This window comes from Melospiza melodia, chromosome 9 (genome assembly GCF_035770615.1).
Source record: "Melospiza melodia melodia isolate bMelMel2 chromosome 9, bMelMel2.pri, whole genome shotgun sequence".
NCBI classification, from domain to species: Eukaryota; Metazoa; Chordata; class Aves; order Passeriformes; family Passerellidae; genus Melospiza; species Melospiza melodia.
Genome location: NC_086202.1, coordinates 28,677,779 through 28,705,322, shown reverse-complemented (window position 1 = coordinate 28,705,322; position 27,544 = coordinate 28,677,779). Strand labels below are relative to the sequence as shown.

Genomic DNA, 27,544 nt, shown 5'->3' with positions numbered 1-27,544 from the left:
CCTGAAGTGTGTAAGTTTATATTTTGTTTGGGTTTCTCACCATTAATTTAGTGGTTAGCACTAATAGTTTACAGATTTAGATACTGCAACAGCCCTTCAGCCAGTGATGTAATAAATGGCAAATGCTTATGTCTGTTTTCAGTCTTTCCATTTTCTAATGTAAAATAATTTGACCAGCAGAAAAGTGGTGTTAACTAAGCTTGGCTTGGAAAAATGCTTCCATGCTGTTTTCCACCTGTAAAGGTGTTGATCTGTTCTCAAATATTTGTTATTGACAACTTCTTGAGTTCAGCTGTATTGCTACAGAGTAAGATCAGCTGTGCCTCTTAATATTCTCTTCTTAGTAATACTTGCATTGTATTTCTACTTAAACACTAATAGTAGGTATCTTCCTGTGTGAGTCTACATTATATCTTCTTTTATTAACTTCAGAGTATAAGGTTTTGCATTATATGTTTTATTAACTTGTAGTAGAATTAAGAATGCTTGTTCACACAGTAAGTGAACGTGATTAATGTCAAGTTAAACTTTTAATTTTATAAAACCTTTGCTTAGATAGAATTACATTTGTTTTGCTAGCAAGGATTGATACAGTAACACCTAAGGCAGCTCATGTAACTTTTTCTTTAATATTATGTCCTTTACCTAACACTAGGCGCACAAGGCAAACATGGCTTTTCTTCTATTTCTGGATTACTTAACTGTGGTTCTTCCACAAAAAACATCTACAACTTTTCAAAATATTAAACATTGCTGTACTGAACAGTAAATTCAGTTTGAATTTCACAGATTCATGGTATAGGAGAGGTCTTTAAATAGGGTTGATAAGTCATCAGTGCCTGCATATCCAGGTCTTATGTTCTTGCTTATTGGCCAGGGACAAGTTTTCTGAGAAGAACTTGTGTTAAGGAGATAACAACTGTGCAATCTCGATTTTTCCAGTGCATTGTACCTGAATTGTGTCTCCTCTTCCCCCTCTCCTTGCTCCTGTGAAGCATTACATAAAATGGTGTTGGAGCTTTCCTAATGGCAGTTCCTTGCAAAAAATCCATGCCCATCATTTTCAGTAATTGTTTTTCCTCTGCAGCTAAGACGTGAGAAGATTGACCTTGAGAACACTTTGGAGCAGGAACAAGAAGCACTAGTGAACCGTCTCTGGAAGAGGATGGATAAGCTTGAAGCAGAAAAACGGTTTGTGGTGTTACAGTGCTCTTGTTACTGTGGGAGAGGATTTTTGTGGCATTCACATTCTCTGAAAAAATCCTTTTGCCCAGGGTTTTTCTCCTGGGAAGCTGAGAGGCCTCAGGGAAAAAGGAAAACAATTCTTACCTCATTTGCCTCTCCTCTGTTGTGCTCACATGTGGAATGTGTTTGGAGATTGTTTACCCACAGGTGATTGTTTCATTGGATTCTTCTGTGAGTTGTTTTGGCTCATTGGCCAGTTTGGCCAAGCTGTGTTGAGACTCTGGAGAGAGTCACGAGTTTTCATTATTATCTTTTCAGCATTTAGTAAGTATCCCCTCTGTATTCTTTACTATAGTATAGTATTCATTAGCATAATATAGTATTATAAATTAATAAATTAGCCTTCTGAAAACATGGAGTCAGATGCATCATTCCTGCCTTTGTCAGGGAATTCCCAGCAAATACAATACTTTTTAATACATCATGTCTGAATTAAATATGTTCATCTCTGTCCCACAAGAGTTGTCTGATCTGTGAAAATCTGGAAGATGAAGCAGTTGAAAAGTTCCTTGTTAGCATGATGCCACATTATTGATTGCTTAAAGTAGATAAAACTAACTAGTATAAGAAATTACCTAGGAAAGCTTGAAGGAATTTATTGATTTTTTTTCTACTGCTGATAGCCTCCTTTTAAAGCTTCTGGTTTGTAGTCAGCTTTAAATTCATGGTGTTGTGCTGTGTTTGTGATATGAGAAGCTCTTGTTTTTTCCCTATCTGCTTAAAGAAAACTTGAGCTTTTTCTCAGTGGTTTGCACTCATGTCATTGAGACTTCCCAATGCTTCTTTAGTAGACGTTAAGACAGTGACTCTTTATATTATTGGAACAGCTGAAATTAAAATTACATATGAAAGCAACCATCTCTTAAATGTTATAATAACAAGAACTCAGTTTGAGGAGGAAATAGGAGAGAATAATGATTAATGGTTATTAATACCTGATATTTTTATGTGTCTATTGTTATGTTAATGTGACCCTCTGAATCTTGGCTGGGGCCTCAGAAAACACCTGAGCCTGAGTGAACTGCAGGTTTTGTAGTTTATTAGGACAATATTTTTTACCTTTTTTATTTTGAGTTAAAAACTAAACTTTCTAACTCCTCCCCAAGGTATCTCCCCTCAGACAGTAGTTAAAATAAACCCTGCATACCTTTCAGAATCCTTGCAATGGCTTTCTGGGGTGCAAGAGGTTTTCATTAGAATGGAAGGTAAAGTTTGCACTCTTTTTCATACAGAATTTTGCAGGAGAAATTAGACCAGCCAGTATCTGCTCCACCATCACCCAGAGACATATCAATGGAGATAGACTCTCCTGAAAATATGATGAGACATATCAGGTTTTTAAAGAATGAAGTGGAGAGGTTAAAGAAACAACTGAGAGCTGCACAGTTACAGCGTGAGTAAACAGCTTGTTTCAAATCTTCTCAAGTTTTTGCATTGTAAGATTTTTATGTGTACTTTCTTAAGTTTGAATTGAAGGTAGAAGTGGAAAAACATGGGGCAGGTTCAGATTACAGCATTTTCGTATTTGCAGTGTTATTGCTTTTTGATGTATTTATGCTGTAGTTTAGAGGGTTCTTTAGCTTTGATAAAAGGATGTCTGAAAGAATAAAAAAACAATCCTCAACTATTTTGTGCCAGAAAAATATGTATCTATCTTTTTTTCCGGAAACTTGGCAGTATTTCAATATACAAATTTTTCAAAACATATTTATGGCCTACTTTGTAGGGGTCATGTTGCAAATTAAGAATTACCCAAAAGAATTAACAGCTAGTGAAATAAAGGTCAGCTGTATGTAAGAATTTAACTTGTTAATGATTGTGGCAACCTGAGGCAGCTGTTGCACGGTATAGCAGCATTAATTTGCTGTGTCCTTTCCTGTGTGAGATGGCTCTGAAGCATAAAGAGCTGTTCCATGACAGGTTCCTGTGGTGCAGGCTGGGGCCCCTTGGCCAGCAGTGGGAGCTGCATTTTGCCCTGCCTGCCCAGGAGGGGACTGAGCACTGAGCACAGCTGCCAGGAGGCTGCTGGCACCTTCCCTTGCACTTTGCAGTGCCAGTCCTTCATTCCCTCCTGCTGGATCTGCAGTTCCTGTCTGGGAGGCAGCACTTTTGCCTGGTTCTGAGTCAGTGGCATTGCAGTGCAATTGGTGAGTGGGGAGATACCTCAGCACACGGCCAGAAAAATCTGGGCAAATGCAGAACAAGTCAGGATCAGCCCTCTCTGGCCAACCAGGCCAGCTGGAATATTTCGACCTCCATTTAGAAAAGGAGATTACTGAAGGCAGAAGTCTTCCTTCAGGACAGTGATGATGGATCAAGAGTGCTCTTTTGCAGAGACCTTGTGCACAAGTTTGTGGCATTAATAATTTGTGGTGTTAAAAGAAGATGAGGACAGCTAATCTTTGTACTTGCAAATTCTGCACTGCAGCCTTCACTGACTGAAGTTCAGAACAAGAGCAAGGCCTTAGATTAAAAGTACTCTTTGTGCAAATCCAGCCTAATTAATTTCATTTCAAGTATCCTCTATTTTTTAAGTGGTTTCTTTTTGAACTACTGTGATTTAGAGTAAAAAATTGAAAGCATTAATGTCAAATTTACATTGAAAATAAGAGCTTGGTTTAAAAGGAGTCTCTCCCTTTGTGAACAGGTTAAACAGAACTGCAATGCAAATAGCAGAGCTGGTAGGAATGGTGGATGTGCCAGCCTGCAAGCAGAAGATGAAACTGAAATGCAGTTTTCAGATTGGTGTTTGTAATACATGGTCATTAGAGAACCTCTAGTATTCTTCTTAAGTACCTAATGAAATCTGCTGATGAAATTCTGATACTTGTATTACATTTTTTATTTCTGAAACACTTCTAGGAACTGGTGTGGTATGATAATAGTGTTCAGGAAGTGACACTTAAAGGCAATATTTCCACAGAAGAGAGATAAATCACATGTTGTTAATAGTTTGGGAGCAGGTCTCTAAAAGAGGAATATTCTTTACCATGAAGGTTGTTGCATAAAGGAGTGATGACAAAGCATGATGAGTTGTTTTGGGTTTTCTTAATGTCAGGGATTTAACTGCAAGCTTGCTTAAATGTTGCACAATCTCACAAAATACATTGTGTTTCTCATAAGTCTTCATCACATATTGCGTTTTATTTAAGTAATCTGTCACAAAGCTTTGTAGCTTTTCATAATTTGACTTTGTCACCTTAAATAATCTGTGGTACCAGACCATTTAAGTGATGTTTGCTGAGCTTGTTTAGAACTGACAACTCAAATTGCCCCAAGCAGACCTCTTGTTGGCTTTTAATATTAAAATTGAATACAGTTTTATTAGTAGTATTTTAATATTGGCAAATGTTCTGTTGGAGAGTTTCTATGATAAGATAGAAATTGAAAGAGTGTAATTGAAAGAGTGCTGTAGTGTATATATAAAGTAGCAATTTTAATACAAGTTTGAGTTTGGAGTTTCAGAACTTGTGTTGTCCTTCCTCCTTCAAAATGAAAGTATACCTTGAAAATAATTTCTTCAGTGTGTGGCAGGAAAATCTTGGTAAATGTGGAATAGCATTATTTTAATGGAGCAGGAATCAGTGTTTTTTCTTAATGGTTTTAGTTATGTTTTCCTAATAAAATTTTTCTTTCTTTTCAAATTTTTAAAAAAAAAATACTTTTGGTTCATGGTAGTGAGTTTTGTTTGTTTTTCTTACATTTTATTTTCAAACTTGATGTCAAACAATATTTATTTTAATAGTTGCTATTCTGAATTAGGCTTTGAACTAATGACTTAGAGGTGAAAATTTTCAGTGATCTATCCTGAGCATTTTCTACACCTTGATCTTGAAGTGTTGGAGTAAAATCAGGCACAACATACTTGGCTGCCTGAGAAATTGAATTTTAATAAACTTTTGACAAAACTATGAATTTCAGATTCAGAGAAGATGGCACAATACTTAGAAGAGGAGCGACATATGAGAGAAGAAAACTTGAGACTTCAAAGAAAGTTACAGAGGGAAATGGAACGTAGGGAAGCTCTCTGCAGACAACTGTCAGAAAGTGAATCCAGCTTAGAAATGGATGATGAAAGGTTTGTGTTCTTTTGGCCATCCAGATATGTTGGACTTCTTTATCAGTATTTATACTACTTTTTGAATATTATGGAATAATTTTAGAAGTAACTTGTATATGGGTTTAATATGCATATGAAATTCCAGCATAGTCCAGGAAATGTATCAATTGTATCAGACAGAATTTGCATTAGTTTTAACAGTGAGTAAGAAAATATTTATATCTGAAGATTGTTTTGGGGTTTGATAATATTTATTGAAATAAATACAGCTGTGAAGTTGAAAATCAGGATCATTTGATCACAACACTTTTGTTTTGCCCCCAGATTGGTAACTGCAAGGAGTTCTGTGAGGTAGGGACAGCTTCTTTAGTGGGGCCTGATTTGTCTTTTGCAGAAAGTGAAATCTGCTTAGCCAAATACAAAGGGATACTGTCTAAAACCTTTGAGAGAGGAAGCATTTCCAGAACTGTTGGGTTGTCCTTGATGTCCAAACCATAACATCCTTGATTTTTTTGTCTTTTTTGCAAGCTGCTTTGCTTGCCTTGACCTTACAGATAGTCTTGAACCTTTCATGGTTTATATTGTGCTTTTTAGTGTTCTCTCATATCATAGAAACATGACAGTGTTATATCTTGAAAGAGGATTTTAAGTACATTTTGAGTAAAACATTCTCAGTTCTTATCAAATGCTCATTATTTGGTTGTATTGTTGTATATTATTTTGGATTTATGGTAGTCCTTAAGAATAAATTTAAAAGTTACTTTGTGCTTTGTATTTTTTCTGATACTGAGAGATTTCTTTTACCTCTTGGGTCCTTAATATATTTGTTATAAGATGTAATTTATCAGAAACAAAGTACCAGATATTTTTTGGTAAGGACTACCCTTAAAGGTCAAAGTAGTGTGTTCATTCTGATGAAACACCAAGGCAACTTGACCTATATTGCATTAGCATCTGGTATTAAGATGTAGCAAATGCTACATAAATTTAATTGTTAGAAATAGGAGATTCTGAGGTTGGAATTTTTTCTTATTAGGCTTATCTTTTCTTCCACTATTTACAGTGTCATAGAAGTACAGTCAAAATCTAAATCTATGAGAATTACCAGGATTAATCCAAAATTGGAGAGTACCTAATAATTTTTTTATTGCCCACTTGTAAGTAGTGGTAACCAGGAAGATGCAGGCAAATTTGATTAACTATTCTGTGCTTTTAAGAAATTGTCATGTTTGATTTTTTTTGGTACTACAAAGGCCTGACAGAATAACTCCAAGTCTGGTATTTGCAGTGTAAGTAATAGAAAGCAAAGTGAGGGACAAAGCAGGCATTAGTAGTTAGCCTGAGAAGATAAAATACTTGCAGGACTATGTACAATCAGGATTTTAAAATGTCAGTTTTTGTCAGTTTATATCTTCCTAAAAATGATGGTGGTGATGGGTCAGCTATCCATCTCTTTCAGTTGCATTCTGTTAGCTGATGATAATTAGCTTGAAATTAGCAATAATAACTAGCTGATGTAATTAGCATTATTGCTTGTAAATGGAGATCCTTTCCTGAATGTAAAGGACACAGCTCTCCCAAAGCCTCTTTCTCCAGACCAGCAATAGCTTTGTCTTAATCCTCCATCCTGTTCTTTGGAGTAGCAGGGTAGTACCTGAAACTAGGACACATGTTAGTGGGCTGCTGCTGTTCCACATCACCTGAGGCAGGAAGTGGGATGACTTTGAGGAAACTCTGTTTGTGTAGAATGCAAGGGGATTAAATCAGAGATGCTGCCTTGCTGGAACTCACACACTGGTCTGCATTGGAGCCTGCTGTGTGTTGCAGAGGTAGCTTAGTTCAGTTTCACTGACCTTGCTACTAGTAGCTCTTTTAAAAATTTGAATATTTAATTAAACCCTCATTTATTAGTTTGTTAGTTTTCTGTTGTTCTCTATTGCAGCTACTTTTATTGCCAGGTCTACCCAAATTCAAACCAACTTTGGTATCACTACAGTGTACTGCCTGTGCTAGGGCATGTGGCTTGTTAACTCTGAATGTCCTGGTTAAAAACCAGCAAGATGCAGTACCAAAATATGTTTCTAATAGTCTATGGACAGACCTCAAAGTAGTCATTGTGAGTTCCATCAAATAGGAGTAATTTTAATGCTGTTCCATGTTACTGGGTTTTTTTATTATGATGGAGAAATAAGTGCATTTACTAAGAATTCCTGAGAACACACAGGTGGAAGAGGGGACAAGTAAGTCAAAGGGCTGTTAGGTAGCAAATTTGGCCTGCTGCTCTGCTGTGTGCAGTAAAGAAGCACAGCTGAATCTAGTAATAGAATCCCATGTGCACTGCCTTACATCCACCTGGAGAAGGTGAGCAGGGGGGCATCTAATCTAGAGAGTGACTGAAAAATCTAAGTGTAGAGTGCCTAAGCAACTCAACCTGAGACTGCCAGCCTAGTGCTGTGGAGGTAAACTCCACAAAATCTCTTGAGGTAAAAACAGTGAGTCACAAGTAGGAGCAATCTGTGTTATTTTTATTCTTTCATATAGCACTTGATATCTGTGAAGAAGCTTCACTGCAGTCAGTGAATAAAGGACAAGTGATTATCACTAAAATTATTGCGGCCAGGGAAAAATGCCTTGCCTCACATTCTGATCTGTTCAGTTTATCATAGTTAAGTGTGGGATGTGTCTTGCAACACAGCCTGGAAGTACCTTTAGTGGGATGGTCCTGGGTTCAAAGTGTCTCTGTCCTCCAGTGGCAGAAGATGGGATGAGCAAATGTTTAAATGTTGGGACCAGAGGGATTCAAGTAGGAAACAGGACATGTTTTTAATGCTGTGGCTGATCAGCTGTTGGAATAAATTGTTAGTACTTTAATGATTTCTTCACCCTTTTTCACAATTTCAGATTAGTGCTGAATGCCTTTCTGGAAGATACACTCCAGCCAACCAAGCTTTTGAGTTCAATGTAGAAATGATGTGTGAAGTGCAAGAATGTAGAATGGGTCAGATTGGATGACATGGTTTACATCTCTGACCTTAATAGATACTATTTAATCATATACAACTTACATGGTTTTAACTGCAAATTCCTAAGAGAAGTCCAGCTGTTTCCATGGAAAGTTAAGCCAGTGTCAGCAATGACAAGAGTTCCTGTCATGACTTCCTAATGTGATTCTTATGGGAATTGAAAAAATCACAGTGAAACATTTAAAACATGGCACATTTGAAAAGGTTTGATCTAATTATTCTTTGCCTTTTTTTGTTAGATATTTTAATGAGATGTCTGCACAAGGATTAAGACCTCGCACTGTGTCCAGTCCTATCCCTTATACACCCTCACCAAGTTCTAGCAGACCTATATCACCTGGTAAATATTTAACCCAGTTTCTAAAATTATTGTATGCATCACATAGTAACGTGCCCTATTAATATATTTAGGTCAGTAGCCTTTCAAAGCTAGTTTGGAGAAAAATCCTGCATCATAAATGCAAGAATAGTTTTGCCTTAGGTGTCTTCTAGTACAGCATGTTCTTGGATGGTGACCAGATATTCTATATTTCAGATCTGTGGACAGATAATGAAAATCAGTTAAGTAGCTATCACTTGAACTTTATTTCTTTTTTGCTCTTTTTTTCTCTCTTGCTGTCTTTTTATTCCTCCTCCCTTCCCACACAAGTTGCTCAACAGGACACATAAATCAAATGGATTTCTAGAGTCTGATGAAGAACTACTAATGAGATTGATATTGTGCTCTGAATCAGAACTTCTTAGAGAAGTTTAATTTTAAACATGTTGGAAAAAAAGTCAATTTTCATTTCTCTTCAGTAGAGAAATGGCTTTTGTACTTCTGCTATTTTGTTATTAATCAATAACTGTAAAATTAATAATTCCTATTTCACATATTTTGTATAACTGAAGCAAACAAACATTGTATGAGTTTCTAATTACTGGATATATTTTAAGTCAAGTGAAATGCATTTGTGTTACTAATACATTTACTGACTGAAATTTAAAATCCCTTAAAATTGCACTTAGACATTGATTACAAGCTGTTGGCAGTGGGTATTACATGGTGCTCACAAACACCTTGTACATAAAGAAGTGAATTTGCATGCCTGGCTTTCCCACGTTCACCTCTAGAGCCTGCCAGGCAGATGGGATGTGCTCTGTGTTGACACAGGATGGGAATGAGACATTTTATTACACAGGTCTGCTAGAACATATGAATGTCTTTAGATCCTTGAATTTTCAAGGTTTCTCAAAGGACTATAAATAGTTTTCATCCAGGTGTTGCATGTGTGAAGACCAGCTATGGCCGTAAGCCGTGTTATGGTGTTAGAGATGAGCAGTGTGACTGTGAGTTTTCAGAAGGTTTTTGCATTTCTGAAATGAGCCAAATGACCTGACTTCCAAGGTGTCAAGGTGTGTTACCAAGAAAATGATTCATGTTTTCTTACCCCTTTTCTGTAACTGGATGTACAGAAGTGTAGTTGTGCCAGCCGCTGCTCTGGAGGAACAGCTCCATTCATGGATCTCTGTGTGCAGCATTTATAGCAGTACAGTCTCCAGATGCAGGTTGGATCTGCAGTCACACAGAAATTACAGCTCTGTGTGAGACAGATTACCTGCTAACTTACATTATTTAGCAGTGCTCCCTGTTTAGTGCTGATGTGTCAGTGCAGGAGAACTCTGTCAGTTTATTCCTACACTGAGACTGAAGTGCATTCCTTGTTCCCTGTGAACTTGATTTCCCATCAGTAGTTGATACAAAACTGAAAATTTTATCCCACAGACAGAGGATGCTGAAACACACTCTGAAGCACAGCTAAAATTATTATTTCTAACAGAGTTTAGGAGTTTGGAAATTTTGGTGTGGTAAATGTTCCAGGCCAGCTTGTCTGCGCAGGCAGCTGCATTAATCTCCTTTTCATCTGATAAATTAATATCAGCAGTTGGGAAGTGTCAGACTTCAGAAAAATAGAAGCTGCAGTTTGTTAGAGAACTAATGAGATCAATTGGGAATTTTGTAGAGCTGTCTGGGATAAATTAATGCAGTAATGGATGAAAACAAATAGGTTTTGAGAGTATTTTGTATCTAAAGTAGTACAGTAAGATTATGCCAGAAGTATCAGCACAGAATAATAAAGCAGCTGTATGTTGCATCAAGTATTTGTATGACTTGGCATATTTCATTTGGGAAATGACGTGCCCTGAATATGTGGAAGCAGAATTTGTAACCAGTTAGAAATGCTGTAATTTCATGTGGATAGCTGATTGAATGGATTGCATTCTGGCTTCTGAATCCCAGAGTCTTTTGAGCCTGTATGGCTTGGGATACTACTTTTGAAAATTCTTTGAAGCTGAGATACTGCTGAGATTTCTAGCACTGTGATATGTGCTAGAAATCTTCTAGAACTTTGAAGATAGTGTAATTACTACTGTTCCTAGGCAGCTGGGGATTAGTTGTTCTAATTATCAGTTAGTCTTCATTGTAGTTACTGTTCTGTGCTTTGCTGCTAGATAGATGTGTGGGGCTGCAGAGATGAACTGTGCTGAATGTATGTGCACTGCTCTGGTTTTGTTTCTTTGGCTGCCATGTAGACTTGCATTTGTCGAGCTTGTGGAGCTGGATTATTCCAAAGCAGTTCAGAATTGCAATGTTACAAAGGTGGCTCTGTTTTGCCCATTATTTCTGGCCTCTTGCCTCTGACTGGCTGCCTTGTCACCTCCATGAACATTGACTTGTTTCTATCCTTGCTGCTTACAAAAGCACTTAAATATAACACATGTGCTCTACAGATAATCAGATTTTGTAGTGAAAAGGCAGATTAATTTTGTTGTTACTCTGTAGAGGCAGGGATTCCATGGGAGTAATTTGTAATTTGCACCAGACGTACATTGACAATGTAACAGAATCAAACAGAATTGAAGGAAGCACAGGCAGTTTTATTTATATAACTTCATTATTGATCTGAGGCTTGTTCTGTTTTCTCATCCAGATCTTGCCTCATCTCTTGTAGTTAGAAACACACAGGTGCATGCAGACAGGGATGGTGCTGGGTATTGCTGCAGGGACATTGTTGTGTATTGGTTCAGTGTTGAAGTGTGAAAACTGTTAAATCCAGTGTGGTGTTATAAAAGTTTAATAGGCCTTCAGAAATGTTTTCTGGTCATTATTCTCCAAAGCAGTTGTTTGAGTCTAATTGTAAACAGCTGAGAAAAGTCTTGTCTCCTTCCTTATGATATTTTTGTCAGAAAGCAGAAAGGAGCAAAAGGTTTTGGAAAATGTGCTCTTTTGAGAAACTCAAGCTGTTCAGAACTTTTTAGGTGTGAACTTCTAGCATTTGGCAGTTGCTGTTTCTGTTTTCCCTTGGTTAAATAGACCTATACAGGAACTCTGCATTTTTATAATTGAGTTCTCACAAAAAGGAAATATTTGGATGAAAGAATTAGATACTAGGCTTTCTTTAATGTAGGTAAAACAAGTTGCAATTTTAAATGTCAGTTGCTAGCCTAGTCCAGCTAGTAACATTTCCCAGCATGTTTTTATTTCCTTGTCCCAAAGGTCTTTAAAATGCTGAGGCAGAAGAGAAGGAAGCCTCAGTGCAGATCTGATGTGCCTTGGGGAAACCACCTACATCCAGTTTTTTTGTGGAACCTCATTGTGACCCAGTGCTAGATGGCTTCTCCAGGCACAACCTTTCTGCTTCTTCAGCCTGTATGTTGTTCAGGGAGCCATTTCCTCCATGGAGAAATGGAAATACTTAGGGACTAGAACTAAGTTACTATGGGAGTCTTACACCATTTATCTTAAGTGAAAAGTTATGTTTAACATTGTATAGTGTATGTTTAAAACATGTGATAGTATGCTACAGGAAAAGAAAATAAATTTGCATCACACTTCTCAGTACAATTAGTGTTTTCTAGATGGCTAATCTGTAGCACTTAACAGTTTTTAGGCTATAATTGATTCAAAACCAAAAAATTTTTAAAAACCCTTACACTTAAGTTTTTAATATCAAACAAGAATGTTGATGTTACCTTGTTTTAACAATTTTAGGTCTGTCATATGCAAGTCACACAGTTGGTTTCACCCCACCAACTTCACTGACTAGAGCTGGAATGTCTTACTACAATTCCCCAGGCCTTCATGTGCAACATATGGGACCATCCCATGGTATTACAGTAAGTATTGAAATTAGTAAATACTTGTTACCAATATAGTTTGGTTTTTGGAAGTTATGATTGGTTGTCCTTAAGCTTTTTCACAAAACATTTTTGTAAATGTTTGTTTTTGTCTCCTTACTCCAAGACACTTATTGCTGCTTTCTTCAACCCTGATTTTCCTCTTCACCCCTCAGAAACTGATTCTTTTTGGAGAACCTTGTTTTCTGCAAAAGAATAGGATATATTATCATCTTAAGGACAGTAATAGGTATCATCTTATGGATCAGCAGGCAGGGTGTGAAAAGTGATGTTCTAAGCTACTAAGCCTATCCCAGGAAGTAAAAACATTGCTTTCATTTTTCTCCTAGTCTCCACCATCTGACGGATGAGTCATCTGAGGTTGCTTCAAGCTCAGGTTTTCTTCAGGATGACACACAATGCTACCATCATGTCACTGTAACAGGCAGTTAACTCTTATTTTCTATTGTCACTGGCAAAGAAGAAAGTTAATATAAACATTTGTTAGGGCAATTTCTCATATCTTTCAACGGAATTTATTTCCTTTTTACCTGCGATGTTTGATGCATTTCTGCTTCATTGTGTTTCTTCTAAATATTTGTGGAGTTTAATGAGCAAAAAAAGCCTAAATATTAACCATATGGTAAAATACCTTCTCGTTGTTGTATCAAGACCATTTTGATTTTTCTCAGCAGGTATGGTAGTATGTAAATACTCATCAAGGTTTTGCTTATGCTTGTCATTCTCAGATGTGAAAACGTATTTTAATAGAATTTTTAGTACAATGCTAAAATATGGCTGCTTCTGGTTTAGGAGGGTGTGCAAAGGTAATTGTCAGAATTTCACTGAGCTAAGGTGGGTGGGAACGCTGCAGTGGTAGGTAGAACAGAAAGGAACCTGGAGCTCAGCAGGAAAGAAGAATTCTGGTTGGGGCTCATGAGTTAGTCACAGGAAGATCTTTATGCTTCTGGAAAACATGGAAACTAATTTTATAAATGAGTTTGTCAAGGAACTTGCTCTGTTCAGTCTCTGAAATACTACTTTTTCTGAAACTCTAAATGAATTGAGTCACTGTGAGAAAGATCATCTTGAGGACAAAATACTAATTGTTCAGAGAAAGGTGTTGACAAACAGCTCATGGCTTTGTCTCAATACTGATACCAGATCCCCTTATATGTATGCAAATGTAATAAATGATATTAAGTGTTTCAGAGGCATCAGTCAGTTTTCAAGAATCTCTTGGGTTTCACATATAATTTTAATCTATTGTACATAGTTGTGCAGAAAAATAGATACGATATATTTGATTTGACTAAACTTCAGTTTCTTGACTCTTCATTTTTTTATTTCCATTACAAAATAAATTTGACTTTACATTTGGTAGTACATTTGATATAGAACTGTAATCATGCTTCTCCCCAGAGCTGACCACCTGTGGTTGTTTAGTAATTATGGGTAGGTGGTTTGTCATGCCATGAGGTTGTTGATTAATGCTAACCAGATTGGTAAGTAATGAGCATTTTTGTTTCAAAAGTGCAGAAGTTAGTGTTGTGGAGTGTAATTTACATTTTTGCATTGCTGACATTAAAGATTATCCTTTCTCTCCTGCCCCTCAGATTGTAAAGATGAAGTGGGGTTTCAGTCTTTGTTTAAATGTACCACTTGTTGAAAATCTGTGGTTTCTGTTGAGGGGGTCTCTCTAACAACTGCTTCACTCCTGCAGCTCAAGGCATTGTAATATCTTTTTGTTCTCCGAAAAGCAATTTGTATTGTGCTTTGGTTTTGCTCCATTGTGTGGGCTAAGAGTCTTTCAGAGAGCTGGAGATTGTGGGCAGACTCTGCTGCTCAGAGCTTTCCCACCCACGCTCAGGTACCACATCCTGGTACCCCAGTGCCAGCAGCAGGAAGTCAGGGCTTCCTCAGCACCTGCTGCTCGGGCAGGCACAGCTGGGAGGGGCTGTGCCTGCAGCATCTCGTTTCTTTTTAGGTTGCTGGTCATCATGGGTAAACATATCTGCAGGACATGTCTTGGGTTCATTTCCTGCAAGCTGACAGGAAGGAATGCATGTTCCCTTTGATGTCAAGAGTACTTCCCCTTTCCTTTGCTACTCCATTTTCAGAAGAACATTTATTTTATGTAAAAGTTGTATTGTGACTCCTGCAATGTTTTGAAATTTCTTCTTCCCACATAATTGTTCAGACTTCTTTGTGCGATTGTTTTTTGTTTTTCCTTTGCCAAGCTTAGAGGACTTGCACCTAACATTGCTCAGGAGTGTGTTAAACATGATTTCAATATTTGTTCTGCAGAGGCCTTCACCACGAAGAAGTAACAGCCCCGACAAATTTAAACGTCCCACTCCTCCTCCTTCTCCAAACACGCAGACCCCAGTGCAGCCACCTCCGCCTCCACCTCCGCCTCCCGTGCAAGCTCCGGGCCAGGGCGCGGCGTCGCAGGCAGCCAATTTCCAGCATTCAGTGCATCCCTCCTCTCAGCCTTAGTGCATGTGCTCTGCAGTCTCTATGTCAGAAGTGGACTCATAACACGGAGCAGTTTACTAAAAGCCAAAGGCTTACTTGGCATATTTGGATTTGACTTATTTGCACTGAGGTTATATAGGCTTCACTGTTAATTGTGTTGTAAACGTTTGTATAAAATGCAGCCAGTGTTGTGGGTCTACAACACTAACTTAACAAAGTTTTCCATCAGTGTTTACTTGAACTACATGTATGTCCATTCTCTGGCTGGAACATTTGCTACTCTGTTTGGTAATACGGCATTATGTCGTTTTGCTTGGCTCCAAAGCTTCATTTTCCTGGCTTTTAGGTTTGTAAAATTAAAGGGATACCTTTTTATATTTTTTCATGACAATTTGCAGAAAATGAAAGGCATGATGGGCTACGTGATAAATTCTGAAATATTACAGTGTTTACCAAGCTTATGGAAGATCAGCACTATGTTTCAGTCATTTATCAGCTTCTAGTGCAAAAGTGAGTCAGACACCCTAATCAGTGCCCAAGACACAAGCTCTCTGGTATTTCCTAGCAAATAAGCTTAATTCACAGAGGACACATCCATCCTTCTCCTGTTTAAAAGCACCTCAAACACATGGTACAGTCAGACCTTTACACTGAGGGAACTGGCTTGTTGGAGTCTGTGGAATGTACAATTTGTGGACCTTAAGAGTTGATGATGTCACTTGACATTTCTGCTAACCTGTAAGCTGCCCATACCGTGTGCCCTGTCACAGTGACTGCAGGGGAGTGTGGTCCTGCCCACAGGTTACTGAGAGCTGATTCAAGTGTGTGCTCTTGGATTTTTTTGCTGCAGAAGGCGATGTGATTGTAGAGAACAGCTGATGATAATTTCTTTCTTGTTAAAATATAGTCATTGTGATTCCCCTGAAGCAAAGGTTGAACAGGTATTTTAAATGTTCAAAAGTCTGTTAGAAAACGAGATCATCATAGAGGAATATATTGGCTTAACAGCCAAAACTTTGTATTGCTTGGTAGAAACAGAGTACAAGAAAGTAGCACAACATGGCACTAATGAATGCTTATTTAGCAGCCTAAGCCGGTACAATGTACAAAGAAATGTATTCCAAATACATTCTTTCCATTCATTTAGCACAAATAAATTGGTTTCACTTTGCAGTGGAACAAAGTGTCACTTCTTGATATTGACATCCTACTCGGTTACATTTTTCCTGAGGTTCTTGTTGAGTACTGGGGTTTATATATTATTGATAATTTTAAATGGTTTACCTCATATATATGGATATGTGGGCCATGGAAAATGACAAGAGAATGTTTATTTTATGAGAATATGTATCTGGCTATAATCAGAGCAGAACATGAGTAATTTATCTTTTGTTTACAAAAGTTTGTTTGACATGCTTAATGCTTTATTAAGGACATTTTTAAGAAGGAAGTACAGCATTCTGGTAGTATACTAACACTTGTACATATAATGTCATGTTTGCCACTCACCTCTTCAGTCAGAATTGCAAACTGAAAATCCTTATGAGAATAGTGCTCTAAATCAAAGTTGTAAGTTAAAATAATGTTGTAAAATGTTCCGCTTAAGGCAAAATTAGAATTTCTTCACCGTAGCTATGTAGTTTCAGCTCTGAGAGAATTTAGAGAAATGCATATATAGTCTATTACACTTCTTAAACCAATATGGGATCAAGTGCATTATCAAATTACATTACATTATTATGGTAGTTACTCTCCAGTCAGACAATTCTCAAGATTGTGGCAGACCTAAAATTTGACCACTGCTTCCACCTGAAAATTATTGACCATAGCAGATGCTCAGCTTTCCATAGAGGAAACTCAGCTCTGAGCATTATAATTAATCAGAGCTGAATAAGTGATAGGATTGAATGGGAGAAGGTGACAGATAGTCAGAGGTGGGACTAAAGTCAAGACAGGATCAGCTTAGTTTGACGCTTGTCCTTTTGTAAACATAAGACGAAGAAAAAATATACTCTTTATGAAGTAGGATTCCAGCTCAAGTATCCCAGAATTTGAAATGGTGCCCTCCTTTCTGAAGTGCTTTGAGATCCTTGGATGTATGGCTCTGTGGAGGGCAATCTCATGGTGGTGGTAGCACAAATGTGGGTGGAAAAGGAAGAGCCTTTGATGGTGTTTTAAGATCTCAAAATGGAAAATTGCCTAGTATAATTTACATTTGAAGCATATTCCAAAACTGAATTGGTGTAACCCAAGTTCAGCTGCTGTTATAAAGTGTCTTAGTGAACTTTCCTTACTGTTCCAGTGGGACTGTTACCAGAAGAAAGTAAAGAACTGACAAATGTATACTAAACCTTGAAAGTGTAAAAAGGCACTAAATTGGCCTTATCGAACTAAGAACGTTGAACAAACATTTGCTTGCAATCAGAAGTGTTAAACTCTATTTGTAGACTTTTTGAATAAGATGAGAAATTGTGCACAACCATCTCCTAATAAATGTAAATGGATTTTCAGTTTTCCTTGTGAATTATAGTCATGAATTATGATTCTGCAGCTGTGATTTTATCAGATCTGTAGACTGGAGAAACTCACCTGACAGTGAGGTCCAGCTCACTACGAGGGCTTAAGTGCTTTGTTTCTCTCAGAAGCACCTGGGTGATTTTCTGACATTCTTTTCATCACTAATGCCTCTCAGTTGCACACTGCATTGTCACTAGCTGTGTAAGTCCACAGAAGCAATTTCTAGCTGTGTGGAGCATTTCGTGAGCATACCCCTTCACAGCTAAAGATTGCAAAAAATAAAATCTACTTTTCAGCTGTTTCAGCAGTGCTTTCCTCTCTGACAATCAAGCATACAATACAATTCTTTTTGTATTTTCTCTCAAGGGATCTGGCTTGGACACTGGAATGCAGCTGATGCTCTGTAGAGCATTAAGAGTTTATTTTATCCACGATTTGTTCCACAGAAGTTCTTTGGAAGAAGAGGTGGGACTGTTTGGAGGTAGTCTTCAACTAAAAGCCAGATAAGACTGTTTTAATTACATGTACTCTTTTAAGAGCATATTCCCAAGGGCAGAAAGTACATCAGAGTTTTTTCCAGAAAGTATTAGTGGTGTTCTATTGGCAATTGCTGTTCTGAAGCTGAGCAGAACAGGATTCCTTTCCTGTTAAAATGTTTTCATTTAGGAATCCAGCTGCCTGGGTGGAATCCCTGTGCACTTCAGCTGAATGAAAAATGCAGTCTTGGAAGCAATGAAAATGAGAAAGATTCCTGGGATGTGTGCAAGTTTTGCACTGCTGACAGGAGAGTATATGGACTCTGTTAAATAAAAATGGAAACTGATTATGGAGACAAATAAAAGAACCTTGAATTGTTTATCAATCAAAGAAACACAGTCTCTCATCCTCAGTGTCAGTTATTGCTCTGCTAAGAGGATGCAGCCAGGGACCTTGATTGAGCTTTACAGTGTTTTTCCTGATCCTAATGCTTAGTTTTACAAGCAGTACAAATTCTAATACTGTTCAACTCTTTCTGATATTTCCTTTTTTTCAGTCATGGCAGTCTATTTCTTTTTGATCCTTGGGAGTCTACAGAGCATGGACTATGCAGAGCATATTTCTCCAGTTCAAGCCATCTCATAAGAAACCAGAAGGTTTATGAGTGTAAGCTATAAAATTATAATACATGCATATGTTACAACAACCTCCTTGAGAGGAAAGGTCTCTCCTCCTGAAGAGAGCAAACAGAGCCCCTGAATATCAAATGGACTGTATGCATAGAGACAATCTGATTTCCTCAGTTCCCTGAGGAGCTGAATTCCTCTCCCAGCCTTTCTTTTTTTTTTTTTTTTTTTACTTGAATCATGGTTCTTAGAATTTTAAATTATTTTAAGGTCCACGTCTCAGTATAATAAGTACTCAGGATACTTTCATGTTAATTGTGGGTAACAACCATGAGTCCCAGTACAAGCAGAGTTTGAGTCAATGCCTCTGTGTGGACAGGAGGAAGTCACTGAATATGGCAGACTGTGGCCTTCATGGTGCAGTAAAAGTGGGAGTGTGTGCTCATATAATGATTTATTTTTCTAAGCAACTGCTTTTGGATTTTAGGTGTGTTCTGAAGAGGAGATAAACTGTGGAGTTGGGCACTGCATTACAGGCAGCTGCTGCTACTTTAGGGAGAAGAGTGCTTGTGCCTGTTCTGCTAGCTGGGCTCCAAAGAAAAGTACTACCTCATCTTTCAGCTGGGATGATGTGGCCACAGGGCCAGCAGAAATGCTGCAGCTCTGTTAGGTTTTGTTCTGCATGTGTTACCTGGATGGGAGTCTTTCCTCACTGGAATGGGGCTCCAGAGCTTGTGAAGCTTTTGTAGAGGAGGAGTGAAGAGTTAAGACAGATGGTTGAAGGTTGACTTTGTGAAAATTGTGTCCCTGTAGTAAAATTGCTGCTCAGAGTGCTCTTTTTCTAGGCCTGGAGATTGCCTGTATTAAAAATATTTTGGGGGGTGGGGGGCATTTTTTGTGATTTCCATTGAAAAAATTCTGTGTTGCAGTTCTTCAAGTTCATGGTGTTGGTATCTAATTGAAAAGCAGCAACTAAAAAAAAAAAAGTCACAAAAAGCAATTCCCCAGAAATATTGGAAGTAGTCTTCTGTGTGAAGAGGTGGGTTTTCTCATGATAAAACATAATTCTGTGTCTATAAACTGAGATGTTTTACTCTAGTGGTAAAACTTAAGCTGTCCAAGGCACTTTAGTTTGTGATTGCTGACTTTTGTTTTGGCAGGTGTTTCAGATGAAATCTAAGCCTCCTGTGGAGGAAGAAAAAAATCACCTGACAGCTGTAGACTGTTCCTTTCCTGCAGAAATACAGCAATTTCCTCAAATGCCAGTGGAACAAGCATCCTTGAGCTTTTCTGAAGCTTATATTTAATTTCAGTACCTTGGTGATTGCTCTTGTATAGTTAGAGAATCAATGAAGCCTCATTATAGGTTGGTTGGGTGTCTAGCTGGTTGTTCCTATGTTTTTCTGATCACAGTGAAGGAAGCCTGTTGGAATTTGGGTCAAACAATGGCCAAAGTGCAGATTTGTTGAGCTTGAATCCAAGTGGTGACTTTGAGAGCATTCACTGTGTTGGTGTGGATCAGAGCTTATTGTAAGAACCTCAGATATAAAGAAGTTTTGGTTTTTTAGCAGGTTACATTCTGTTCCTGTACTAGCTGTATTATTGCTTTTTTGTATATCTCAAGGTGTTTACATATACTTGTAACTGTTACAATGTGTCTGTAACCAAGCTCATCTGTGCCTTCATGCAGACTTCCAATAAACACTTGATTTTTTTGTATTTACTTGTATGGAAGACTACTGGGTGGATGTATATTTCCTTCTCTGTCAGCTTGTCATCACTGGGAAAAAGAGGAAGAAAAATGAGAACTAGGGGTCAGAGAAAGTTGCATGTTTCTTTGTTTTTGCTGTCTTTGATTCTAGTTGGGCCATTCCTTGTGTTAAATGTCTGAGTGTGTAACCTGGGGAATAACCTGTGCACATAATAAAGTTTGCATAGGAGGTGCTCCTCACTTTGCATTAGGTGGATGTTCAAAGTACAAAGCATGCTTGACTCCATCAGTTTTGCTTCTGTCTTGAAAGAATGCAGCTGTATTTCTTGAGTTATTATTGTGGGGAAATTCTAGAGTACCTTTCTGAATTAAACATGTCTGTTTAACTTCTCACAGCTGCCTTCCATGGTACTTCAGACTTTTTTTTGCCACAGCAGAAGCTGCACTATTTTTGGTCTTAGTTGACCTCCTTACCTTGAGAGTACTTTTCCTTGGGAGGGTGGAGTGGAATAGGAAAATATTAGTTTCATTTTACCATTTTTTCTCAGTTCATTGGAACAGAGAAGTATATTTGTACAAAGTTACAGAAGAACATCTTCCATGCTCTGAGTCAAAAGCTGTACATGGCAGGACAGCTATTTCTCTAATATCAATCTGATACCAACTGTGAGAAGGAGAGAAGGCAAGAAATGTTTCCTTGCCTATGCTAGGGTTGTGCTGTGTATTCTGTAGCTCAGAAAAGAGTGCTTTTGCTATTGCTTTGTGGTAAAGGTCATGGTATCAGGTGCTATCTTCCAGCTTTTCTTGATTGTTTTGTAGTCACACCTGATTGTTCAATTAAGTCATTCTGTGATTGATGGATTCAGTTATTTTCTAGTGGAGATCTGTCCTAGGAATCCACCATCATTTTTGCTGTTTTGATGTATTTTCTTACTAAAACTTTAATCAGTTATTATATTTAATGATTTTAGAGCATGAGCCAGTGTAAACCGTAGAATGTATGTATTTGTGTAAATTCTGTGAGTACTTTGTTGTGCCATCTCTTTTGATGTTTCTGATTTCTGATATTTCTGATGTTTCTTTTTTATTGTGTGCATTCATTTGTCAGCTTTGCACAGAGGTCATCTGTGGCATGCTCAGTAGCTTGTCTAAGGATTACTTGCTGTGTCTGGGTGTTTTGCCAAGATTCTGGGTTTTGATCTGAAAGTCTCAGAGCTGCTTAACCTTATCTTGTGTTCGGTGTCTTGAGTGTTGCTAAACTTGTTGGTTGAATCCACTTGTGTCTGTCCTGCTCAGCTGCTGCTCTGGCCTCTCTGTGACTGCTGCTCTGCTCAAGTCAGCGCACTGTGCCTGCAATGGGAGTGTGCTCTTCATCCTGACCAGTGAAATCCTTGGGTTCTGATGGCTGCAGGTTGCTGGGCACCAGGCCATGGGTGCATTTCAGCCAATGCTAACCTGGCTGATCCGTGTTACTCTGCCCTTGGAGCACAGGCAGTGTTTAAAGGCCTTTATTCCCCTCAGGGCCCTGCTGCACATGCTGAGCAAGCAGTTCTGCCTGTCCTTGACTGCCATGGCTGCTGGGTCCGGGGACTGGGGGAATGGACTGATGCTCTCTTTGTGCGTGTCCTTTGTTTTCTGGCATTTGTCTGAACAGAAATGAGCCACTTGAGCACTTTCAGAATAGCAGAAAAAAGGGAGAGATGACACGTTGCTGGTTTAAGTTCAGGTTGCCTCATCCAGGTGATCACCCCTTTAGATGGTTCTTTTTATTTCTTCCAGTGCTTGTACCCCTTTATAAAGGAAAGCAAGTTCCCAGCATTGCAGGGGTTAACTTAGAAATCCTGGTAGCTGCTGAGAGTGAAAGAATGATGCATTGCACAGCAAGCAATTTTAATAAGCCTAATCCTTGCTGAATGTAAAGGTGCTGGCTTGGGTATCAATCTGTTTCACGTGCTTCTGAGACTGTTCTGTACCTTTCCAAGTACACACACAGCCATCCTACAGCAGCAAGAAGAGGTGGAGGTCAGGCCTGCATTTCCCAGATGGACACTGAAGGTATGTATAAAGATTATTAAAGACTATTGGTTCACTTGGATGCAGAAAACAGTAAGTACAATTGGAAGGTCTGAGATGGGAACCTTGAGGCTTTTGAGCCTCAGGGCTGTTGATGAGAGTCATCTGTGTTCCAAATTCTGTGTATCAGTGAAAATGCTCTACACCATGTCCTGTAGTTTTATTCTCTTAAGCCTTGAACATAGGCTGGTGTGTGAATTTAATGAAACCAGAACAGTGATCTGTGGGAGTCTCAGGTGTCTGTGGTGTGACCATCTGGCATTTTTGGGGCTGAACTTTAGAATTGTACACTGCTGCCTCCTTTCCCCCCAGTCCCTGTAGGCACACTGCCCTCCCTCCTGTCACTGAGGGCCCCCTCGAGCTGCTGTGAAAAGCAGTGTTGTGAGCTGGGCTCTTGCCATGCTGCATCTGGGTGCTTTTTGACAGGGCTGAATGAAACAGGGTGTAAAATTCACTACTTTGCTAGTGAATTTTAACACTATCTTGGCTGTCAACAGCAAATAATAAATGTAGAAGAGGTCAAGAATAAATGCTTCTATCTTTCCTCCTTGAGATGGGAATTTTAGATCTGCTGTGACTTTTTTTTTTTCCCCACACTTCCTAAAATCAACCTGATTTTTCTGTACCTGTTCAACACTGCTACCTACTTCTGCTTATTTTCTAGCAGGGGAAAGAATTAAGGCAAATAACATGAAGCAGTTTTCAGTTCAGCTGGGATTGGTACCTGACTTTGGAATATGCTGATTGCTCATCTGCATCACCAAATTAGGCAGATTGTTTTGGATCACTTGTATGTGAATTTTTGCAGTTGTTTTGGTATGAAAAACATTGGATGGATTTTGAAAAGATACAAAACCTATTGGAAGGTGTCCAAGAGAGGGATGTGGAGGTGGTCCCAGAGGGGAGGCCGTGCCAGGAGCAGGGCTCACGTTGCTTGGTCAGCTCAGCCTGGAGAGGAGGAGGCTGAGGGGAGACCTCAGTGCAGTCACAGCTTCCTCCTGAGGGGCAGAGGAGGGGCAGGCACTCATCTCTGCTCTGTGTGACAGTGACAGGAGCCGAGGGAGGGGCCTGGAGATGTGCCAGGGCAGGTTTAGGCTGAATATCAGGAAAAGGCTCTTCATCCACAGGGTGGCTGGGCACTGAACAGGGCAGGGGTCACAGCCCCAAGGCTGACAGCTCAAGGAGCATTTGGACACCTCTCAGGCACAGGGTGTGATTTCTGGGGTGCAGGGCTTGGAGTTGGATTTGATGATGCTTGTGGGTCCCTTCCAACTCAGAATATCCTGTGATTCTAATTTATTTATGTATTTTTAATAACTGCCCCCTGGGTGTTGCCCTTCCAGGGTACCTGCCTGCCCTGGGTGATGGCCCCAGGCTCAGGTGCCCCCAGGAACCCTCGGGGCCTCCTGGGCCCTTGATGGATCCCAGGCTGTGGGATCTGGGGGAGCTGTGTCCTTGGGCCCTCCTCCATCCACCCTTGGTGCTGAGTGGGGGTAAGTGGGAACTGGAGCAGACTTGGCAAAAGAGAAATTAAAGTTCCTGAGTATGATGAAATCCCCAGCTGCAGTGGTATATATTTGAAAAATCTGTATTTCCACAGAAACTGTAGATAAAATGAGTTTCTGTGGGTGAATGATTAAAGGGATTAAGGCTTTTAAACTTAATGTACTTTGTGTTGCTTTTGGTCATCAGGACATAGTTCTGCATAATTTTTAAATTGTTTGGTCACCTTCCCTGCACACAGATATTTATACAGCAGTCTTAGAAACCAGCAAGAGTCCCAAGTTTTATTTAAGTTATTTTCCTGGGTTTTCTGTCCAGAACAAGTGTTAGCTGTGACAACATACCAGTGAATTGAACCTGTTAAAAATTACTGCATTCCTCACACTATTAAGGCACTCTAAGATTAGTCTGGTTGTTGTCTTGAGTATTCATTAAATACATTTTTTATGCTGTTAGTTTGTGAAGGTAATTGAGGGGTTTCAAGTTAACTCTTTTATATTTTAAAAAGACAGTTTATTTTCAAAAATTTTGTCTGGACTAAAGCATCCCATGCTATTATACATATATATATATAGACACACACACACACACATATATATATATAGACACCATGCAATTGAAATTAATGTCTGAATTCAGGGGGGAACCTATCATTTTAGATTAAACATTCCAAGAACTTTCCAGAGATACTCCCAGGAATGCTGTGCCCTTTTTCTAGCAGTCTCCCTGATTTAAAGGACAATTTATTGCAAGACGAGTTTGTGTGAATCAAGATTGCACCATAAAGCTTTGGCTTCTCTTTTATGGTGTATTTTAGGAATCCACCTAACTGAAATGGTGGCTCTTTGCATTAAAATTTATGCTAACTATAATTCTAGCTCAAATCTTACCAAATTCATGGGAGCACAGTCTCTTGACAGCAATAACCTTGCTAAGCTTGTCTGGAGCACAGTCTTATTTTTTCCCCTAGGGATTTTTTTCCCCCTAGGGAAGCCTACATGCATGTGCAATGGGGTTAGAAATGCCATTAATGTCCTACCAGTTAATTCAAATAATGAAATGGATCATTGTGGCAATACGTGAAGACGGTTGGTGTGCACCAGAGGGATTGCAAGGGTGAGGAGAACACACAGTGGCAGAACACTTGTCTTTGCATGGCCTAGAGTGAGAGGGAAACTCAGCTGGTTTTCTAACAGAAAATGGGCCAGATCATACAACTTTTGCTGCAGTTACAGAGCTTGGGGTTTTCCAAATACTTTCACTTTACTCAGTCATTACAAAACTCTCATCCTGATTCTGAATCTATTTCTCAGTTTCGTGTTTCTGTTAATCATAAAAAGGTTTCTGTTATCCCAGGTTACCTTTTGGGAGGCAGCTTTAGAGGAAACCAGTTTCTTCCCCCCAAAGTGCTAATGTTTAATTGATTAGAGTCAGGGTGTGTCATGATAGTGAAATGTTTGCTCAAGATTTGATAAAGATTTACAAGGTCAAGTCATTAAATGTTGAATAAAGTACACTGTTAGGACTGGTTATGACTGAGATAGTCTTTCAGGCTACAGAATTCACATCTTGAACAGTTTACACTGGCATGAAAATATATTTGATCCTCTTGCCTTCATTATTTAATTTGGATGTTTCATTGGGGCAGCTGGGGGTTTTTTTGGTGGGTTTTGGTTGTTTGGGCTTTTTTGCTAACGTGCTGCCTGTTTTATTTTCTTACTACTTGCTTCTCTTACAAATCTTGTTCTTTGGTCCTTACTGCATTTTAGCAATGTTGTTAAATCTTCCCTTCACCAGTGCAGAACTACATTTTACAGTTTTAACTGCAATGGGACAAACATCCTCTAATTTACAGATGATAATGAACTTCTACTGTCATCTGCTGCTGACAGTACAACTTCCATATTTTCAACTATTTCCTTTCTTCCAAATTCCTGGTTTAAAACCTGTTCTGGGAAAAAAAAAAAAAAAAAAAAAAAAAAAAAAAAAAAAAAAAACAACTTGTAATGTTTTTATTTTTTAACAGCACTGCCACTTGCATTTGTGAATTGTCACCTGATCTTACTTAAAATTTATTATTGCAAGGGATCTGTTATGATGTGATTCAGCAAACATCAGTCAGCCTTTGGTAAGTTTTCCAAAAACACTTGGATTTGTTGAGGGCTGAAATTGGCACTTACCTAGACATTGTGGGTCAGCTGTTGTTCTTGTTCTCATGGATGAAGTATCTGCAGTGAAGTTGTTTTGGACTTAGAAGGGCAGAAATGAGGACTGAGTTTGGCTGCAGATTCCAAATGGATGAGTGGGCTGTGAAATTAGCTATGGCATCCACACCTTTTTGAAAATGTCACAGTGGTTTCTAAAGTGAATGCTTCCTCCAAGCCTCAGATCTCAGAGTTCAATGAAAGGCACAGCTCCTTATTCCCAGAGGGGCAGAAGGAGCCAGGGAACTTTTCCTGGCAGTTAATGCCCTCATGTTAAAGTTGCTCTCATGGCGCTCAGGCTGCGCTTTCTTCTTCCACAACAAATCCCCAAAAATAGAACAGTCCCTGAAAGCCTGGCACTTGCTACAGCTTTGTAATCCAAGTTGGCCTAAGGCTGAGGTGGGGGAAGTCTCAACAAAGAGCAAGGACTCAGCAAAGACTTTTGTTGTTTGTTTTTCCCCTCCCAAGTGCTCTGCTCAGAGGCAGGGCTCCTGGCTGCTGCTCTCCTGTTTCCAGAGCAGTTACATAATTACTGCAGGATTTCAAAGATAGGTTAGCGGAAGCCATTAAGGATGTTTTAAGGATCTCTGCACTGTAGAAACTTAAGGTGGTTTGTCAGCCTAAAGAAGAAAACTTCCCTTGGAGGAAAATAATTATCTTTTGCAAATGCAGCTTTAATTCACTGTTGACATATTCAAATTTGCAATTCATCTTTTTAAATCTGTTTTACTTCAACTCTGTTAACTGGGGTACATCTCCTCTAAGATTATTCTCCTTAGTGGTGGATATATAAAATAATACTTAAGAAAAAATATTTGTGCAACTTGAAGCAATGACATTTACTATGAAACCTTAACCTGATGTTTAGGATGCCATCTTACTGCATATGAAGTTTGTGCCAGTTGGATTCTTGGTCAAATTCTAGTGACTTCCTTTAATGACCATATGGGGAGGTGGGAAAAGAGAAAACAGCAATAAGAGAATGGAAGAGGAAATTAAGGTGTCAGTTTACACAAGTATTAACTGTATAGGAATGCTTTGTGTGTTAAAAATAAATTGCAGGCCTGTGTAGAGATATTTAAAACAAACTTTCTCTAGTGTTTCACTGTTTATGAAATGTGCAGGTAAGTATCATCAAGTAAGGAAGGTTCTCTCTTTTTTTGGTTAAATGAACATTGTTTTCTTTGCCTCAAAGACTCTCAGATCATTTTAATGTCCTTGCAGATCCTAATCCTCATTTGAGGGACTTTCCATTACGCAAAAGTAATCTCCATGAGTCAGTGAGGGAATAACCTTTCTCTGGGGCAGGCTCATCCCTAGGAGAAGAATCTGAAAAGCTCAGTCCAAGCCCTGCCTTAACCCTCCAAAAATCCCACTCCATTGCTGAGCCTTGGCCTTTGGTCTCGTGTCACTGTCTGACTTGTGCAATCCCACAGTTCAAGGCAGGACTGCTTCCTTTCAGGAAGCAC

At 38.8% G+C, this 27,544-nt stretch overlaps 1 protein-coding gene across 1 annotated transcript in view; it reads left to right on the top strand.

Annotated features, from left to right (window-relative positions):
- The window catches only part of CCDC6 (coiled-coil domain containing 6), a 48,194-nt gene extending 30,409 nt beyond the window's left edge, over window positions 1-17,785 (top strand). The window contains exons 4-9 of the mRNA XM_063164023.1: window positions 1,088-1,191; window positions 2,478-2,638; window positions 5,167-5,323; window positions 8,568-8,668; window positions 12,362-12,486; window positions 14,794-17,785. Of these exons, the coding sequence (XP_063020093.1) occupies window positions 1,088-1,191; window positions 2,478-2,638; window positions 5,167-5,323; window positions 8,568-8,668; window positions 12,362-12,486; window positions 14,794-14,985 (840 nt within the window). The 3' untranslated portion in view covers window positions 14,986-17,785. The remainder of the gene's footprint in view (window positions 1-1,087; window positions 1,192-2,477; window positions 2,639-5,166; window positions 5,324-8,567; window positions 8,669-12,361; window positions 12,487-14,793) is intronic.
- The last annotated feature ends 9,759 nt before the right edge of the window (window positions 17,786-27,544 follow it).